We start from the raw sequence: 21,035 nt of genomic DNA on the forward strand, positions 1-21,035 counted from the left end.
GGGGTGGAGGTAAGGATTCAGAGAGGGTTCGGGGGTGGAGGTAAGGATTGAGAGAGGAGTTCGGGGGGTGGAGGTAAGGTTTGATAGAGGAGTTTGGGGGGTGGAGGTAAGGATGGAGAGAGGAGTTTGGGGGGTGGAGGTAAGGTTTGATAGAGGAGTTTGGGGGGTGGAGGTAAGGATTCAGAGAGGAGTTCGGGGGGTGGAGGTAAGGCTTGAGAGAGGAGTTCGGGGGGTGGAGGTAAGGTTTGATAGAGGAGTTTGGGGGGTGGAGGTAAGGATTCAGAGAGGAGTTCGGGGGGTGGAGGTAAGGCTTGAGAGAGGGGTTCGAGGGGTGGAGGTAAGGATTCAGAGAGGGGTTTGGGGGGTGGAGGTAAGGCTTGAGAGAGGAGTTTGAGGGGTGGAGATAAGAATTGAGAGAGGGGTTCGAGGGGTGGAGGTAAGGATTCAGAGAGGGGTTTGGGGGGTGGAGGTAAGGGTTGAGAGAGGGTTTCGGGGGTGGAGGTAAGATTTGAGAGAGGGGTTCGGGGGGTGGAGGTAAGGTTTGAGAGAGGGGTTCGGGGGATGGAGGTAAGGACTGAGAGAGGGGTTCGGGGGGTGGAGGTAAGGACTGAGAGAGGGGTTCGAGGGGTGGAGGTAAGGATTGAGAGAGGGGTTCGGGGGGTGGAGGTAAAGATTGAGAGAGGGATTCGGGGGGTGGGGGGTTAGAGAGTGAAGTGATCAAGATGTGAGGAAGGGGACAGTTTGGAAGCTTTGAGGGTCAGATTAGGAGTAGTTACTGGATGGTTTTGTGGCCCGGCCCCTCTCTAATGAAAGCCTACTGGTTCAATAATGTAATTAGGGTCACAAGGAAGGTAATGACACAAACATGATACAAACTATATTTCAGGTCATCATCGGCCTTTGAGGGGTAATGAAGTGTTAAGAACAGTGTGTTCTGGGTGGGGGTGGACAGAGAGTCACTAATATAGCTGTTTGTAGTGCGTAGGACCCATAGAGAGAGAGGATTCTAGATGGATAAAAACTGCTTTTGCATGGACATTGCCATTGAGGGCTTCCACCATTTTAAAGTAGTTAACTGGGTGGGACTTCCTATGGGTTAAGGAAGGATCATATGATTCCATCCGGGTCATCGGGAGGGAACAGCCAATGAATTATACCCGTGAGCAAACACTAGGTGGTAGTATGCATCTTTTCAGTTTGTTTGCCAACTCATAGAAGTAGTAGAAGGAAATTGACTACTTCAAAATGGAGATTGTACACACATATGCCATAATGTGACCGATACAATGATGTTATCTCTATCATTCTCTATGGTAGGCATCTGTTGTAGACCTATGACCCCTATAACACACCGCACCGAGAGCAAGCGAACGAATGGTTCCGTACCGTGCAGACAGACTATCCTGTTGATGTGTTCGCTCTTTTAGGGACACTGAATGGAAGTCTTTGTTGAGGTGGTTTCTGTGATGTGGTGAGTGACGTCAGAGTTCTCATCAGGTGAGGGGATAGATAAAAGTGACAGGAGAGAATGGAACTACGCACTTCAATGAGCTATACATGTTCTTGGCCTGAAATGACAGCCTCACATTGAAAGGCATCACATCTGACAATACTGTGATGTGATCATTATGAATACACCCCTGGAGGACTACACTGTTTTCAGTTCAAGCAGCAAGGCTACCTGTCACTGATCTATCTCCACCTGTTCTCGCTCTCTCTCTCCTCTCTCTCTCTCTCTCTCTCTCCTCTCTCTCTTTTACACTGTCCTCTTACAACAGCCTACAGAAGCATTCATTCATCCACCTCCACCTCCAGTGTCCCTTTCCTCTCTCTGATGCCTACCCCCCCCCCCCCCCCCCCCCCCCCCATATCCCCATAGTTCCCCTCCCGCAGTTAACCCTCCACTGCAGCAGCTATTCACAGGCACCAAACTGCTGTATCAGCCATTCCTCTTTATATAGCTGGACAGGAGGAACAAAGAGGAGCTGTGTGTGTGCGCGCGTTCTTGTGTTCGTTTTGTATGCATGTGTATCTATTTCCTTTGTTATCATAATAAATTAAATAGTGTGGATGTTTTCCATGTAAAATTCAAAGCCATAACTACACAAGCAAAGCCTTGCAGGATGTGTGCGTGTTTTCTCTAAACTACTATATCGGATTGTTATTATCCAGTCATAATCAATACCAACCGTTCCAATAAGTAATTGATGAATACCTCGCAGTTCGCACAGGTGGAACACGCGCATTTCTGCACAGATTACAGAAATCGAAATCGCGTGTCCCTGCAAGGTGGACTCGCACCTTACACAACATCTTCTCTGGAACAAAGACGTATGTAGGCTGGCTACTGCTGATGTTTTCGTACAGACGAGGAGGAGGTGGTGAGGGAGGGAAATCACTCCGAAGCATCACTTTACAGGACGGAGAACAGCATAGGATTTCTTCCCTTATCTCTTGATTATAAATGGGATGACGTCATATGTTTGAAGCGGTCGAGCTGTTTTGAAGGGGGCGTGTTCTGCGCGCGCTGTCGAGATTGATTGACACCCATGCGCACGGATTAAAGGGACATGTGATCGAAACTTTTAAAGAGACTGACATTAAAATAAAATGCCTCAACTTGATTGAAATACTTTTATTATTGGCATATTTGATAGAATGCATGTCATGAATGAAGTATAATAGGAAAATAAACACCTGCTGGCATTTGCCTATGTTGTTACACATGTGTATGTCAGTTGTTACTTTGTAACAGTGTGCCACAGAGGAAGTGGCAACAATAATACATGTCAACAATATGTATCAATTATTGTCATAATGTAGCCTGTGTAATTAGCCTATGAATTGCAAATATTTCCAGAAGGTGCAATACAATTATTTGGAATTAAATATAAATGTCCTCTGTCCAACTTTGAATTTTCTTTGTGTTCTTATCAGTGTACAATAATATTTTGATGATCTGTCTGTCTATTTCTGTATCCCTCAACATGTGTCCCTTCCACACACTGCTTGCCTAGACATGCCTGTGCGCCCCAACTGGAAGTTTGTGGCACCTTAATTGGGGAGAATGTGCTCGTGGTAATGGCTGGAGCAGTGGAATGGTATCAAATACATCAGACACATGGTTTCCATGTGTTTGATGCCATTCCATTTGCTCCGTTCCAACCGTTATTATGAGCCGTCCTCCCCTCAGCAGCCTCCACTGCAAAGTTTAGTGCGCACATGCTGTAGGCTACTTTGGAGTGGTGTCTCTTTAAAAGGCGATCCCGTCTATTGGATCCAGGGGGCTGGCCTTTTAAGTGGGGGTGGCAACGTTACTAGCCTATTGCTGCTGTTGCTGTATAACTTTGAGCTTGTTGAGGGCTGTCTCAAGACAGAATGTGCTAAGCAGATAGGTTAGTGTTTATGTGTGCTGCTGGAGAGATAGGCTACTGTAACTGAGAGTGAGGTGGCGTTCCGTTTTCCATACCAATTGAGCTGCGTCGTCAGTAGGGGCGACGTTGAATAGATTGAGATATCAATTTCGGTTATTCCTTTCCTTTTGGTTTTTCTATCGACACTGACAACAAACGCAGCTTTCCTGTATACAGTTTAGTAGTAAAAAGGCTTGGAAGTGAAAGGGAGTTTGTTAAAATGGCAGCAATGACAAGAGGAATAGGACTATGCGGGAATTAATCGCTGGTATTGCAGCCATCTAGTTCATCATAGCGCGCAGTGACTGCACGCGTTTATCCGTGGCAGCCCTGATCACAGAGGGGGGCTGCACTGTGTCCTGGCCACAGCTTCAGTGTGATGAAGTTTGGACACTTTCACCGTGGCAATAGGTGTATTCAGTTATCTTGAATCAGTGCGGGATTTGATCTTGAACGCGCAAGGAATGAACGCGTAATCCGCTCATTGATGAACGAACCCGTGGTACACTGTTTGTAGATTACTCGTGAACCGAACTGTACGCACTATACTGTTATTATTACCATTGCTCCAGGCGAGGGTAAATACTATGAATATGCAGCAACCCGTTTTGAACTGTTGCGATTGTCAAATGTGAAGTAGCTGTGGCTTGCTTTTTGAGCCAGGGAGAATAGCCATCGTTTACCAGTTATGGTGCTAAGACATTTATAATAGTCCACGACATTCTACGTTTTAAATCCACCCTGAACAGCATATCGGTGCTCTTTTTGTAGTGCGGAGGATTTAATTTCTCAATTCGCACGGAGTTGATAGTGACCCTTGGGGACTGCTGGTCTGGAATAGCAACAAAGGACGGGGGCGTGCATTCATGGAATGCGACTTTGATAGCTCTCCACTTCTAATCTACTGACTTTATCAGCGGGCAACGGGGAAGAGCGAGTAATTGAAGGAGAGATGGCCGAGGTCCCAGCCCCCAGCCCTCTCCATGAGTTGGACGTGGCAATAGACCCAGACTTCGAGCCACAAAAACGGCCAAGATCGTGCACCTGGCCGTTGCCCCGACCCGAGTCCAATGCAGGGAAACCAGAAAGCAACGACACTGACATTATACCCGAGGAAGAGGATGACGAAGAGGAACAACATGCCACTTCCATGGCCATCAACGTCAATGGCACCAGCTCCAGCGTGGGAGCAGACCACCAGAACAGCAACAGCCCTACGGCCGAAGGACTACTGTCCGGACAGGAGAACGGAGGCTCCCCGCTCTCCTCCCAATCCCCCACGACCACTTCGGGCGCACTCGGCTCCAGCGGCCCGGGGACTCAGACTCCACGGAAGTCCTCGTCGCGCAGGAACGCGTGGGGAAATCTATCATATGCTGACCTGATAACCAAAGCCATAGAGAGCACGCCGGACAAGAGATTGACTCTGTCTCAGATTTATGACTGGATGGTGAGATGTGTGCCGTACTTCAAAGACAAAGGCGACAGTAACAGTTCAGCTGGGTGGAAGGTAAGCGACAAACGCTATCCTCGTCTCCTCCACACTCATTCATTCTCCCACCCCGTCATCAAAACAACAACAATAACAAGAAACACATGGGGCTTGAGAGTTTGTGCTTTTGGATGTTCCCTTTATTTATAAACACACACACATACACACATTCTCTCCCTCTTTTGGAATTACGCGTGACTCAACTTCGTGTGTAGCCTACCTATACTGTCACATGGAGGGAAATCAAAACAAACAAATTGGCAATTTTGTAGCAGCCAGTCAGTCTGTAGGCCTACTCTGTAACCTATTTAGAGTGACTCAATCCGTTTACTATGCCCAAATATTGATACAATTACATAAATCATAAAATGTACAGTCCTACAATTAATCCCAATTTCAGAGTAAAGAACAAACATTGCTGGTCGCCAAAAGTGGTTCAACTGTCAGATCAGAATTAACTATTTATGCGCTCTATTGCCTCGACAAGACAAGTGAATGTAGGCTTGTCGGGGCAGTCCCCGTGTAAAGTTATATATTTGTTATGTAGGCCTTAGGAATTAGCATATCTCTTAGGTCAGGTAGGCTACTGTACTGCCGGTGTTGTTGATAATGCCGTTGGGCAATTACATAAGGACTTGGGATGCCGCGAGGTCGGGTGAACAGCCGGGGGTAAAACTACCTTCAAAGGGAATGCTGGCCAGGAACGAGGCATGGGACATATGGGCCCCGGGCCTTGGGGAGAGAGTAAGGGGGTGTGTGGGGCTAAAGAGCATAGGTCACGGATCGGATGTCACTGCGTCGGGGCCCTGGCCCAGCGGACTTGTCTCGTTGGCCGAAAAGGCCATCAATTATCAGGCGGGGATGAGTTATCTGTGCTCCGGCGGCGGGTGGGCTGCTGGAACATGCGCCACAGGGGAGGGACCAGACAGGCTGCGTTCATTGCCACCCCGCGGGGCTGAAGCTCAAGGAATTTGGGGCATGGATGGTCAGGCGGGTGGGGTGCTCATGTTTCAGTGCCCGATAAAAAATATGGAACAGGCAGGACGCCGGAACATAGATGTCGTTACAACATCCCCATGGCTATGCCTTTTATAGTTCTGTCATTATACGTTTTGATCACAGACTCCAGCTGTGTCGATTAGTCTTCAAGGGGGATCTGTGTTAATCTGACCTGTTCGTTTTAGAATAGCCTATAGTAGCCCACATAAACCGCAGCCACTAACAGCCACAATTTATGGCAGAGAGCTCTTGGCTTGCTATAACCAGCATGCACTCCCTGCAGCTCCCTATAGCTCCACGAAATCCCACAGGCCCGTTAGCAGGAGAGCTATTTCAGGCCAATGCAGTTCAATATAAGATAACCAACGCCACCAGCTTTAAGGCATCAACATGGCATGGCTACTGACAATGAAAGTAGAGAAGAGCTTTAGTGGCAGGTGTTCACAAGGCCCTATAGCAACCATGGTGTTTTCACAGACCTGCTTTCAGTTTGTGATTTCACTCTCAGAAACTCTTGGGTTTCAGGACAGGGTGGTTAGTTTGTCAGCTTAGGTTTCATACATGTGAGATGGGAAAGCTGGCTTTGTTGAGTAGATTTGCTCAGCAAATCCTAGTAATCCCTGTGGGTTTCTCTCCTCTCACTGACTGATCTCACCCAGGACGCTCTGGGTCATGTCTTATGACCTGCTCTTGACACATGCCCAGGCCTATAGGGTACCACAAAACATAGCTGCATTATGTAGATAATCAATCAATCACAATCATAATCAATCACATTTAGTGGACTTCCATGTGTAGCCTTATTATCAATCTTCAATTTAGCGCAATCAAGAGTGAGTGAAATGTGTAAAGTCAGACTGGTCCTCCTAGGTTAATGATTCCATGGTAGACTCTCTGGTTGCTCCACAGGGAATGTAACAGCTTGACTCCTGTCTGGAGGGAAAGTTCTAGTGTGGAGCTGCTGTTGAAATGTGTGCTAAGAATAGCTGTGGTATGGCAGAGAGAGAGAGAGAGAGAGAGAGAGAGAGAGAGAGAGAGAGAGAGAGAGAGAGAGAGAGAGAGAGAGAGAGAGAGAGAGAGAGAGAGAGAGAGAGAGAGAGAGAGAGAGAGAGAGAGAGAGAGAGAGAGAGAGAGAGAGAGAGAGAGAGAGAGAGAGAGAGAGAGAGAGAGAGAGAGACAGAGACAGAGACAGAGACAGAGACAGAGACAGAGACAGAGAGCAGAGAGACCAAAATAGGACCTGTAAACATACCTGTAGCGCAGTTAAGTGTTTGTGTTTGTGTACGCCTTTGGTTGTGTGTGCATATGCCTTTGTGTGTGGTTAAGTTGTCTGTGTGTGCCTCTGTGCGTGTTAGCACGTCCGTGTGGTTAAGGAGTGTGTGTTCCTGGCACTGCTCCAGTGAACTTTGGGCCTCTGTGTTACTTAAACCTGATGCAACAGGCAGCTCAGCTTAGCTCAGAGTCCAGCCCCCTTAACAGCTGCTGAGCAGAGCCCAAGTCTCAGGCTCAGTTATCAGGCTCATTTATGTCACTGACAAGGCAGGGATATAAATACACACACACACACACACACACACACACACACACACACACACACACACACACACACACACACACACACACTGTTGCTTAATAAACACGTGCATGAAGACTCACAGATACACACAGATGTACATAAGGAAATCCTCCCAATGTTCAAGTTTTCACATGGGTTCCAGTTCTCACACAGACATGCACAGACACATATGTCCATGATCTTTAAGACACCTCACACACACTCACCCAGTCTCCCCTTTCAAGGATTAGTTTGTGTGTGTAGAGAATCATTATTTTAAGGAAAATGAAACTATCATTAATTCTTTAATTCGTTCAAAGTAATTTATTACTGTGTTATTACGTATATTAGACTGTTATTACAGTATGTTAGACTGTTATTACAGTATGTTAGACTGTTATTACAGTATGTTAGACTGTTATTACAGTATATTAGACTGTTATTACAGTATGTTAGACTGTTATTACAGTATGTTAGACTGTTATTACAGTATGTTAGACTGTTATTACAGTATGTTAGACTGTTATTACAGTATATTAGACTGTTATTACAGTATATTAGACTGTTATTACAGTATGTTAGACTGTTATTACAGTATATTAGACTGTTATTACAGTATGTTAGACTGTTATTACAGTATGTTAGACTGTTATTACAGTATGTTAGACTGTTATTACAGTATATTAGACTGTTATTACAGTATATTAGACTGTTATTACAGTATGTTAGACTGTTATTACAGTATATTAGACTGTTATTACAGTATATTAGACTGTTATTACAGTATGTTAGACTGTTATTACAGTATATTAGACTTCCCCAGGCCCCAGGTAGCAATTGTCTGCCTTTTGTCTCTGTTTAACAATGCGTTAGATTTGTCCCTGTCTGCCACTAGCACCCCCAACACTCCCCTCCCCTGTCTGTCCTTGACCGAAGCCCACCCCACCTCCAGAGATAGAGATAGATGGTGATTATCATTTTAATGTGCTTCCCATCCCTCTGCATGCTGAATGTGTTGATTCACCAGCCCAACAATGATTAGTGTTCTTATCAAGACGGAGGAGGAGGAGGACGCTGGGGAGGTAGAGTGGGATAGAGGAAGGGAGAGAAAGAATGAAGGGGGCAAACAAAGCCATTAAATCAAATTTTATTTGTCACGTTTCGTAAACGATGGGTGTAGAATAACAGTGAAATGCTTACTTACGGGACCTTCCCAACAATGCAGAGAGAAAAAATGTATAAATAATATTAAAATATTAACACGAGGAATAAATACACAATGAGTAACGATAACTTGGGCTATATATACGGGGTAACAGTACTGAGTCGATGTGCAGGGGCACAAGGTAACTGAGGTAGATATGTACATACTGTATACAGTTGAAGTCGGAAGTTTACATACACCTTAGCCAAATACATTTAAACTCAGTTTTTCACAATTCCTGACATTTAATCCTAGTAAAAATTCCTTGTCTTAGGTCAGTTAGGGTCAACACTTTATTTTAAGAATGTGAAATGTCAGAATAAAAGTAGAGAGAATGATTTATTTCAGCTTTTATTTGTTTCATCACATTCCCAGTGGGTCAGAAGTTTACATACACTCAGTTAGTATTTGGTAGCATTAACTTTAAATTGTTTAACTTGGGTCAAAAGTTTCAGGTAGCCTTCCACAAGCTTCCCACAATAAGTTGGGTGAATTTTGGCCCATTCCTCCTGACAGAGCTGGTGTAACTGAAGCAGGTTTGTAGGCCTCCTTGCTCCCACACGCTTTTTCAGTTCTGCCCACACATTTTCTATAGGATTGAGGTCAATACCTTGACTTTGTTGTCCTTAAGCCATTTTGCCACAACTTTGGATGTATGCTTGGGGTCATTGTACATTTGGAAGACCCATTTGTGACCAAGCTTTAACTTCCTGACCGATGTCTTGAGATGTTGTTTCAATATATCCACATAATCTTCCATCCTCATGATGCCATCTATTTTGTGAAGTGCACCAGTCCCTCCTGCAGCAAAGCACCCCCACAGCATGATGCTGCCACCCCCGTGCTTCACGGTTGGGATGGTGTTCTTCGGCTTGCAAGCGTACCCCTTTTTCCTCCAAACATAACAATGGTCATTATTGCCAAACAGTTCTATTTTTGTTTCATCAGACCAGAGGACATTTCTCCAAAAAGTACGATCTTTGTCCCCATGTGCAGTTGCAAACCATAGTCTTGCTTTTTCATGGCGGTTTTGGAGCAGTGGCTCCTTCCTTGCTGAGCGGCCTTTCAGGTTATGTCGATATAGGACTCGTTTTACTGTGGATAAAGATACTTTTGTACCTGTTTCCTCCAGCATCTTCACAAGGTCCTTTGCTGTTGTTCTGGGATTGATTTGCACTTTTCGCACCAAAGTACGTTCATCTCTACGAGACAGAACGCGTCTCCTTCCTGAGCGGTATGACGGCTGCGTGGTCCCATGGTGTTTATACTTGTGTACTGTTGTTTGCACAGATGAACGTGGTACCTTCAGTCGTTTGGAAATTGCTCCCAAGGATGAACCAGACTTGTGGAGGTCTACAATTGTTTTCTGAGGTCTTGTTGATTTCTTTTGATTTTCCCATGATGTCAAGCAAAGAGGCACTGAGTTTGAAGGTAGGCCTTGAAATACATCCACAGGTACACCTCCAATTGATTCAAATGATGTCAATTAGCCTATCAGAAGCTTCTAAAGCCATGACATCATTTTCTGGAATTTTCCAAGCTGTTTAAAGGCACAGTCAACTTAGTGTATGTAAACTTCTGACCCACTGGAATTGTGATGTCTGTAAACAATTGTTGGAAAAATTACTTGTGTCATGCACAAAGTAGATGTCCAAACCGACTTGCCAAAACTATAGTTTGTTAACAAGAAATGTGTGTAGTGGTTGAAAAACGAGTTTTAATGACTCCAACTTAAGTGTTTGTAAACTTGCGACTTTAACTGTAGGTAGGGGTAAAGTAACTAGGCAACAGGATAGATATAAACAGTAGCAGCAGCATATGTAATGAGTTAGTGCAAAAAGGGTCAATGCAGATAGTCCGGGACAGGTAGCTATTGGTTAACTATTTAACTAACTATTTAGAAGTCTTTGGCTTGGGGGTAGAAGCTGTTCGGGTCCTGTTGGTTTCCAGACTGGATTAGGCCTTCATTGGCTATCTCTCTGTGAAGATGGGTTTGGAAGTTTGTTATTGTGCTCAGAGCATCGCTCTGCTGTCAGTGTGGAGTCATAGAGACAGGCATTAACAATAAATGTCTATTCTATAGAAAGGTATTGAAATGCACTGACACTGTGGTGATTTAGCAGTGTGACAGGTTGATAGCATATTGCCATGGCTTCTGTAAGACCAGCAGCAAAGAACCACCAACGAAATGGTGTCTAGTATAAGTGAAAGGAGATTGTAAGTGTAACCAACCACTAGCTTGAAACACGGAGAGTTTGATTGCTAGTGAGAAACCTAAATGTGTGTGTGTGTCTGTCTGTGTGAGTGTGAGCATGATCAAGGAGACTCCTTACAGACTTGGCACTGTGCCAATCCAGAGGACTTGAAGCAAACTTAATAGAAGGGAGAGAGAGGGAGTAAATTAACAAGCTTTGCTCCAAATTGGTGTATTACAGCTGCCCTTTGGCAATGACTCCCAATAGAGGGGACTGTGGGTGTTTTGGGGGCTAGGGGGGGTAGGGGCGCTAGGTGATGGGAACCCATTGCTCCAGGGCTTCTTTCTCCTTCTCCTCCTCTGAATAGTGTCACACTCTCTGAACAGTGAACCTGCCGCTATAACACAATCCCACTGGGTTCACTTTCTATTTCACATTCCAATCAATGGAGCCATTTAATTGGCTGCCCCAAGGACAAGCTGCATTTTACATTTCCATTTGACAGTTTACATCCATGTTAATGACTGTTGTTTCTGAAGCAGAGTAGGCCCATAATGTCACTATGTTGTTGTGATGGTGTATGGCTGAAGAGTGACAGTGACATCACTGATGATGAGGTCATATTGACAGGTAAAGTAGTGGGAGGGCTTGACAATTACAGAGCTGACTGTTTGATGCCCCTCTCTCTCTCTCTCTCTCTCTCTCTCTCTCCTCTCTCTCTCTCTCTCTCTCTCTCTCTCTCTCTCTCTCTCTCTCTCCTTCTCTCTCTCTCTCTCTCTCTCTCTCTCTCTCTCTCTCTCTCTCTCTCTCTCTCTCTCTCTCTCTCTCTCTCTCTCTCTCTCTCTCTCTCTCTCTCTCTGTGTATATGGTGCATGTTTCCTTGTTGCCATTGTTTTTAATGACTGACAACGGGGAATTCAAATCAATGATTTATTTTTAACCATTTCTTTCACATTCAGTGCAGGAATGTTCTCCATCCTCTCCACTCTAACCCACATCACACTCTTCTGATCTGCTCTGTTCATATCACTGTATACATTTTTAAGAGCCTGTTCTTGGCTGAAGGGAATGCTCACCCTCTTTTACATTCTATGCTCTCTAGCCCTCATTTGCTCTCTCTCTCTCTCTCTCTCTCTCTCTCTCTCTCTCTCTCTCTCTCTCTCTCTCTCTCTCTCTCTGTCTGTCTCTTGCTCTTTCTCCCTCTCTCTCTCTCTCTCTCTCTCTCTCTCTCTCTCTCTCTCTCTCTGTCTCTCTGTCTCTGTCTCTGTCTCTGTCTCTGTCTCTGTCTCTGTCTCTGTCTCTGTCTCTCTCTCTCTCTCTCTCTCTCTCTCTCTCTCTCTCTCTCTCCCACTCTCAAACACACACACCGCCAGCCCCCTAATTTGTCTGGATGTAAAACGGTGAAGTGAGCAAAAACAAGTTGTCCCCCATAGCTCTTCTCCTCACCTCAAGCAGAGCCCTTGAAGTGTGTCTTCTGTAGCCTCTAATGAAAGAAGATACATCTCCTACAGCTCTCTGTCTCTGCACTACTCTGCCATTGTTACTGTCTCCATGATTTGGTTCCATAATTTTTGGTTGTGGTTGCTATCGACCAACATTCTGATGCATTCCATTTACATTTACATTTACGTCATTTAGCAGACGCTCTTATCCAGAGCGACTTACAAATAGGTGCATTCACCTTATAGCCACTTTACAATGTTTTTTTTTTTTTGTGGGGGGGGGGGTAGGATTACTTTATCCTATCCCAGGTATTCCTTAAAGAGGTGGGGTTTCAAATGTCTCCGGAAGGTGGTGAGTGACTCTGCTGTCCTGGCGTCGTGAGGGAGCTTGTTCCACCATTGGGGTGCCAGGGCAGCGAACAGTTTTGACTGGGCTGAGCGGGAACTATGCTTCCGCAGAGATAGGGGAGCCAGCAGGCCAGAGGTGGATGAACGCAGTGCCCTCGTTTGGGTGTAGGGACTGATCAGAGCCTGAAGGTATGGAGGTGCCGTTCCCCTCACAGCTCCGTAGGCAAGCACCATGGTCTTGTAGCAGATGCGAGCTTCAACTGGAAGCCAGTGGAGTGTGCGGAGGAGCGGGGTGACGTGAGAGAACTTGGGAAGGTTGAACACCAGACGGGCTGCGGCATTCTGGATGAGTTGTAGGGGTTTAATGGCACAGGCAGGGAGCCTAGCCAACAGCGAGTTGCAGTAATCCAGACGGGAGATGACAAGTGCCTGGATTAGGACCTGTGCCGCTTCCTGTGTAAGGCAGGGTCGTACTCTCCGAATGTTGTAGAGCATGAACCTACAGGATCGGGTCACCGTCTTGATGTTAGCGGAGAATGACAGGGTGTTGTCCAGGGTCACGCCAAGGCTCTTCGCACTCTGGGAGGAGGACACAACGGAGTTGTCAACCGTGATGGCGAGATCATGGAACGGGCAGTCCTTCCCCGGGAGGAAGAGCAGCTCCGTCTTGCCGAGGTTCAGCTTGAGGTGGTGATCCGTCATCCATACTGATATGTCTGCCAGACATGCAGAGATGCGATTCGCCACCTGGTTATCAGAAGGGGGAAAGGAGAAGATTAGTTGTGTGTCGTCAGCGTAGCAATGATAGGAGAGGCCATGTGAGGATATGACAGAGCCAAGTGACTTGGTGTATAGCGAGAATAGGAGAGGGCCTAGAACTGAGCCCTGGGGGACACCAGTGGTGAGAGCACGTGGTGCGGAGACAGCTTCTCGCCACGCCACTTGGTAGGAGCGACCGGTCAGGTAGGACGCAATCCAAGAGTGAGCCGCGCCGGAGATGCCCAGCTCGGAGAGGGTGGAGAGGAGGATCTGATGGTTCACAGTATCAAAGGCAGCAGACAGGTCTAGAACGACAAGAGCAGAGGAGAGAGAGTTAGCTTTAGCAGTGCGGAGAGCCTCTGTGACACAGAGAAGAGCAGTCTCAGTTGAATGACCAGTCTTGAAACCTGACTGGTTTGGATCAAGAAGGTCATTCTGAGAGAGATAGCAAGAGAGTTGGCTAAAGACAGCACGTTCAATAGTTTTGGAGAGAAAAGAAAGAAGGGATACTGGTCTGTAGTTGTTGACATCAGAGGGATCGAGTGTTGATTTTTTGAGAAGGGGTGCAACTCTCGCTCTCTTGAAGGCGGAAGGGACATAGCCAGCGGTCAAGGATGAGTTGATCAGCGAGGTGAGGTAAGGGAGAAGGTCACCGGAGATGGTCTGGAGAAGAGAGGAGGGGATAGGGTCAAGCGGGCAGGTTATTGGGCGGCCTGCCGTCACAAGTCGCAAGATTTTATCTGGAGAGAGAGGGGAGAAAGAAGTCAAAGCATAGGGTAGGGCAGTGTGAGCAGGACCAGCAGTGTCATTTGACTTAACAAACGAGGATCGGATGTCGTCAACCTTCTTTTCAAAATGGTTGACGAAGTCATCCACAGAGAGGGAGGAGGGGGGGGGGGGATTCAGCAGGGAGGAGAATGTGGCAAAGAGCTTCCTAGGGTTAGAGGCGGATGCTTGGAATTTAGAGTGGTAGAAAGTGGCCTTAGCGGCAGAAACAGATGAAGAAAATGTAGAGAGGAGGGAGTGAAAAGATGCCAGGTCTGCAGGGAGTCTAGTTTTCTTCCATTTCCGCTCAGCTGCCCGGAGCTCTGTTCTGTGAGCTCGCAATGAGTCATCAAGCCACGGAGCTGGAGGGGAGGACCGAGCCGGCCGGGAGGATAGGGGACATAGAGAGTCAAAGGATGCAGAAAGGGAGGAGAGGAGGGTTGAGGAGGCAGAATCAGGAGATTGGAGGGAGAAGGATTGAGCAGAGGGAAGAGATGATAGGATGGAAGAGGAGAGAGTAGCGGGAGAGAGAGAGCGAAGGTTGCGATGGCGCATTACCATCTGTGTAGGGGCAGAGTGAGTAGTGTTGGAGGAGAGGGAGAGAGAAAAGGATACAAAGTAGTGGTCGGAGACTTGGAGGGGAGTTGCAGTGAGATTAGTAGAAGAACAGCATCTAGTAAAGATGAGGTCAAGCGTATTGCCTGCCTTGTGAGTAGGGGGGGACGGTGAGAGGGTGAGGTCAAAAGAGGAGAGGAGTGGAAAGAAGGAGGCAGAGAGAAATGAGTCAAATGTAGACGTAGGGAGGTTGAAATCCCCCAGAACTGTGAGGGGTGAGCCATCCTCAGGAAAGGAACTTATCAAGGCGTCAAGCTCATTGATGAACTCTCCAAGGGAACCTGGAGGGCGATAGATGACAAGGATATTAAGCTTAAATGGGCTAGTGACTGTGACAGCATGGAATTCAAATGAGGAGACAGACAGATGGGTCAGGGGAAAAATTGAGAATGTCCACTTGGGAGAGATGAGGATTCCTGTGCCACCACCCCGCTGACCAGATGCTCTCGGGGTATGCGAGAACACATGGTCAGACGAGGAGAGAGCAGCAGGAGTAGCAGTGTTTTCAGTGGTAATCCATGTTTCCGTCAGCGCCAAGAAGTCGAGGGACTGGAGGGTAGCATAGGCTGGGATGAAGTCTGCCTTGTTGGCAGCAGAACGGCAGTTCCAGAGGCTGCCTGAGACCTGGAACTCCACGTGGGTCGCTTGTGCAGGGACCACCAGGTTAGAGAGGCAGCAGCCACGCGGTGTGAGGCGTTTGTGTAGCCTGTGCGGAGAGGAGAGAACAGGGATAGGCAGAGGCATAGTTGACAGGCTGCAGCAGATGGCTACAATAATGCAGAGGAGATCGGAATAAAATGAACTAAACATCTGCGAAAGGAGAGAGCGGGGCCTCCCTCACCACAACTCCCAAATATAACTCTCCCAACTTCCACCTCAGAAACTATAATTGTTGTAAACTACAGCGGTTCAATGTTTTCTAGGAATAGACTAACCTAGTTTATTCAGCTAGCTAACTAGGTGCAGTATTATTCCGTGAAAAACGTCCAGGCACCTCGTCATAAGACGCCACAGCCAGCTAGCATGCCGGTCTCCAACAGCAGGGTTTAGCGCCAATACTCAGCCACAACAACCACCAGTGTATCAACACACAAGCAGATCGTCCGTGTCTAACGTTGTGGGTTAGTCCCGACAGCTTGAGCGAGTCCGTCGTCAACTTATTCAGCCAGTTAGTTAGCTAGAATAGTTAGCAAACTAGCTAGCCATTGCTTTCAGACAAAGAAGAACCCCTCCTTTCACGGCACGAACACACAGAGAGAGCCAAACTAACGTTAACTAGTCACCCATGTCCCGAATTCCTTGAGCGACTCGGGCTATCAATATGTAAAAAACAAAACACAAGTGTAGGCTATGACTTACCCCTAGCAGCTACTGTTAGCTAGCCAAGTGCAAAGCTAGCCACTGAATTGACTCAGCCAGTTCGCGTCTGTTCGCTCGGTCGTTCCAGCTATTGTTTACAAGTAGCTATCCAGGTTGCAACAAGCTTGCTAATTTTCGAGCACAGTAGCCACTTGCTGCCTAACGTTAACGGTTCAGACAATGAGGTTAGAAAACAGCTGAATGGTAGGCAATTATTGTATGTAATTATTGTAGGCAGCCAACTGGCGTAATTACAGGCACTCTCAGGCGTGAAACAACTATACCGTTGCTAATAGCTACTCGCCAGCTAGTCCAGGTGGTGAGTTAGCTAGCTAGCTAGCTTCGTGCTACACCCGGCACCGCCGAATACAACACTAACCTACAATAATTACATACAATAACTACCTACAACAACCCACGATACCTACCTACAATACCTAACTACAATCTAAATACATAGTTTAAGCCTTACTCGACAAAGCCCAAGCTATGTATAAAGCCAAACTTACCCGATTCTGCAGGTGGAGCCTCTATTCACTCAGCTCTGCATGTGTGTGTGGAGAGGGGGAGGCAGGAAGAAAGGAACGCAAATGTGTGTGTGTGTGTTCCCTCTGTGTGCTCTGTGGTTATAGCTGGTTATACAGTCCACCCCTCCTAGTTAAAGCTGGTTATACAGTCCACCCCTCCTAGTTAAAGCTGGTTATACAGTCCACCCCTCCTAGTTAAAGCTGGTTATACAGTCCACCCCTCCTAGTTATAGCTGGTTATACAGTCCACCCCTCCTAGTTAAAGCTGGTTATACAGTCCACCCCTCCTAGTTATAGCTGGTTATACAGTCCACCCCTCCTAGTTATAGCTGGTTATACAGTCCACCCCTCCTAGTTATAGCTGGTTATACAGTCCACCCCTCCTAGTTATAGCTGGTTATACAGTCCACCCCTCCTAGTTAAAGCTGGTTATACAGTCCACCCCTCCTAGTTATAGCTGGTTATACAGTCCACCCCTCCTAGTTAAAGCTGGTTATACAGTCCACTCCTCCTAGTTATAGCTGTTTAAAAACAAAATGAAACAGGAAATGGGCAGTGCTGAACAGGGAAGTGTTACTGGGCAGGAGCAGGGAAGAGACCATGGTCGGCTCTTCTAATGACCCTCAAATTACTACCTTCCCCTCTGAGCCTGCCACAGTGTGTGTGCGTGTGTGCGTGTGTGTGTGTGTGTGTGTGTGTGTATGTGTGTGTGTTTGCATGCATGCTTTAGCTATGATCTCTATTCTCACTCTCTCTCTCTCTCCTCAGTCCTCTATCTAGCGTCTGTTCACTGTGAGTCAGTATCTGTGGCGCCATGGTGATGGTCTGAATAATGTGTCATTTACTAAGCCCCCCAACCCCTCCCATTCCCCCTAGTCTGGGGCGATGGAACACTCCACAGTGTGATGTTCACGAGTCACGCGACGCTGAGGTCGCCTCTGCTCCACTCCTCTCCTTGCCTGGTACACGCCTGTGTGTGTGTATCTCTGTGTGTGTGTGTGTGTGTGTGTGTGTGTGTGTCTGTGTGTCTGTATGTCTGTGTTTGTGTGTGTGTGTGTTTGTGTACAGTGCCTTGCAAAAGTATTCATCCCCCTTGGTGTTTTTTCAATTTTTTTGCATTACAACCTGTAATTTAAATGGATTTTTATTTGGATTTCATGTAATGGACATACACAAAATAGTGTGAAATGAAAAAAAAACGTTTAAAACTCAAAAAAATATATAACAGAAAAGTGGTGCGTACATATGTATTCACCCCCTTTGCTATGAAGCGCCTAAATAAGATGTAAATGTATTGGCATGGCCTAGTCAAAGCCCAGACCTCAATCCAATTGAGAATCTGAGGTATGACTTAAAGATTGCTGTACACCAGCGGAACCCATCCAACTTGAAGGAGCTGGAGCAGTTTTGCCTTGAAGAATGGGCAAAAATCCCAGTGGCTAGATTTGCCAAGCTTATAGAGACATACCCAAAGAGACTTGAAGCTGTAATTGCTGCAAAATGTGGCTCTACAAAGTATTGACTGGGGGGGTGAATATTTATGCACGCTCAAGTTTTCTGTTTGTTTGTCTTATTTCTTATTTGCATCTTCAAAGTGGTAGGCATGTTCTGTAAATGAAATGATACAAACCCCCCAAAAATCCATTTTAATTCCAGGTTGTAAGGCAACAAAATAGGGAAAAAAATCAAGGGGGGTGAATACTTTCGCAAGCCACTGTAGCTGTGGCAACAGGAGGGTTGCAGAGCGGGTGAATGCGGGGGATGACTCCCAGTGTGGTTGATGGCTGATTACAGAGTGACTCTCTGAACGTAACAGCTACCATCCCTCTATTATATATACACACACTGATATACATACACACACACACTGATATACATACACACACATTGATATACATACACACACACACACTTACTGTACACACACACACACACACACACACAAATTCCTACCTAACTGCAGGCTTCTCAGTTTCTCAGTAACACTCCACGGTCCTCCCCCTCAGTAACACTACACCCCCCCCCCCGGTCCTCCTCCTCTTTAATCTACTCCACGGTCCTCCCCCTCGCCCCCAGTGCCCCAGGCATGTTTTCATATTTGATTCATTACACACAGACTGGTGGGATGCTGGGGTTAAAAGGGGGGTTGGGGGAGGGGGCATTTGGGGTAGAATGAAAAGTATGGTATGGGTATAGGGTGGTCTTAATATGTAGGTGGAGGGTAACCCTGTGGCACACACACACACATATATACACACACACGTACATACACACACTCCCACGCTCCAGCAATCTCTCGCCCTTGAGTAAATTAAAGTTATCATTTAGAATTTGTCTTGCCACTTTGACCCTGGGTTTTTAAACTTTAATTTGTTTTCTTCTGAGCCTATCTCTTCCAATCACGCCACTCCACCTAGCCGCCATCACCCAGCCGAGGGAGAGAAAGGGGAGGGAGGGGGAGCTAAATTGTTTTTGATTAACATTTAATTGACTACAATAAAGCTAGCTTTCTGTGTCAGAGTGTGAAAGAGAGACAGAGAGAGAAAGGGGAAAATGAGACTTTAATGAAAGGAGACATGACTTTGTGCTGCCATCTTATCACAGAATATATTTTGTTGTTGAAAAAATGGGTTTCTCTCTCTCCCTCACTCTCTCCCCTCCCAGCCTTCTCTCTCTCTCCCTCACTCTCTCCCCTCCCATCCTTCTCTCTCACTCTCCCTCACTCTCTCCCCTCCCAGCCTTCTCTCTCTCTCCCTCACTCTCTACCCTCCCAGCCTTCTCTCTCTCTCTCTCTGACAGCGGCGTAGGGTTACAGTGCTGTTTGTGTGTGTGTGTTATCTGATGGGGGGTATCTGTTCCCCAGTGCTGCCGCGGTTCATGTGGGTCACCCTCCTGCGTCCCCTCCACCCTTCGCTCATCCATCCCAAGTTGAGTTCCAGATTGATTAAACCAGATTAAAATGAGATTATGCTAGATTAACAGTTTCCATGCGGGAAGCCATGGCCTGAGCTAAATGGAGGTGTGTGTGCCAGACCTGTGTTCAAATACATGCTTATTTGAGTATCTGCTATTTAAAATATTTGTTTTCTGTGTATTTGAGTATTTTCAAATGTATTCAAATGTTTATTTGTAAAAAATAAAAATAAATAAAAAATAGTCTACCTTCAAATCCTATTTCAGTAACCTGGATTAAATGCATGGGAGTGTATTTGAATCAGTAAATTTAGGTATTTTCAAACACTTTCCAAGTGTACTACCAAATATTAAACTACTTGTCTTTTCAAGTAAAATATATCTGAATACTTACTTTGAATGTATGTGAAAGTAATCAAGATATTTGAAATAGTATTTGAACCCAGGTTTGTGTGCACGCGTGTGTTTGTTTGTGTGTCTACAAGAATAGTAAGCAAACAAAAATGGTCAACAAGGTCAAATGCTATTTCTAGGGGGTTTAGGTTAAGGTTAGAATTTGTGTTAGTGTTAGGGTTAGAATTAAGTTCAGGGTTAGGAGCTAGGGTTAGTTTTAGGGTTAGGAGCTAGGGTTAAGGTTATGTTTTGGGATTAAGGTTAGGGTTAAGGTAAGGGTACGGGTTAGGTTTAGGGTTAGGGAAAATAGGATTTTGAATGGGACTGAATTGTGTGTCCCCACAAGGTTAGCTTTACAAGACTGTGTGTGTGTGTGTGTGTGTGTGTGGGTGTGTGCTCGCCAAAGTCTTTATCTATATGGATTTGTCTCTGACCATATAGATTCATGATTGAGAGTTAACCACAGTGGCCACACTCCCATATTTGTTATGCAAAAATAGGACAGAGTTCTACATCGTGGTCCAAGGTTAGAATAGTTAATATCTGTTCTTAGAACGGTAGAATGTATTTAATTATCTGCCTCTCAGAGAGCTCCAGTTTTACAGGACTGAGTCTGTTGTTTCCCTCAGACCAACAGAGTGTTTCTCTTGTTGGTTTGGTGGGTGGGTGGTTGGTTGGGTGGGAGTCAGGGGGTCAGGGCCAGTGTCAGGGTCCGGGTTAGCTACAGACTGACTGGGCCTGCTCTGTAGCCATTGTCTTCCGGGTGGCCCAGGGTCTGCTATATATCAGGCTCTCACCACAAATCCCCTCTCTTCATGAAGTCACCACTGTGTCCCAGGACATTGGGCTGGGCTGGGGGGCGGAGGTGGGAAGGCTCAGGGGATGAAGGAGGGCCATTGTGAAACCGTGCTCAGCCACTGAAGACAGAGAGAGGAGGCTTATGGCAATGGATTTTGTTCTATAAAAGGTGTGTGTAGCTATGTGTGTGTAACTGTGTGTGTGTGTAGCTGTGTGTGTGTAGCTGTGTGTGTGTGTGTGTGTAGCTGTCTGTGTGTG

General features: G+C 46.3%; 1 protein-coding gene across 2 annotated transcripts; it reads left to right on the forward strand.

The window, feature by feature from the left end:
* Positions 1 to 3,373: 3,373 nt before the first annotated feature.
* Positions 3,374 to 20,576, forward strand: LOC311106634 (forkhead box protein O3-like). Of its 2 annotated transcripts, XM_084149026.1 has the most exons (2): positions 3,374 to 4,923; positions 19,338 to 20,576. In XM_084149026.1, the coding sequence occupies exons 1-2, from the start codon at positions 4,366 to 4,368 to the stop codon at positions 19,467 to 19,469; spliced, it is 690 nt and encodes a 229-aa protein (XP_084005152.1). In that variant the 5' UTR covers positions 3,374 to 4,365; the 3' UTR covers positions 19,470 to 20,576. The 2 variants fall into 2 exon arrangements, with proteins under 2 accessions (XP_084005152.1, XP_084005151.1); XM_084149025.1 differs by lacking the exon at positions 19,338 to 20,576 and having other exon boundaries at positions 3,374 to 6,889.
* The last annotated feature ends 459 nt before the right edge of the window (positions 20,577 to 21,035 follow it).

Source organism: Coregonus lavaretus (assembly GCF_964263955.1).
Source record: "Coregonus lavaretus genome assembly, chromosome: 31".
Taxonomy (NCBI): Eukaryota; Metazoa; Chordata; class Actinopteri; order Salmoniformes; family Salmonidae; genus Coregonus; species Coregonus lavaretus.

Coding starts and splice junctions, on each gene's coding strand:
- LOC311106634 (XM_084149026.1), top strand. CDS start 4,366: ATGGCCGAGGTCCCAGCCCCCAGCCCTCTCCATGAGTTGGACGTGGCA. Junction 4,924..19,337: donor ACAGTTCAGCTGGGTGGAAG/GTAAGCGACAAA, acceptor CTCCCCTCCCAG/CCTTCTCTCTCTCTCCCTCA.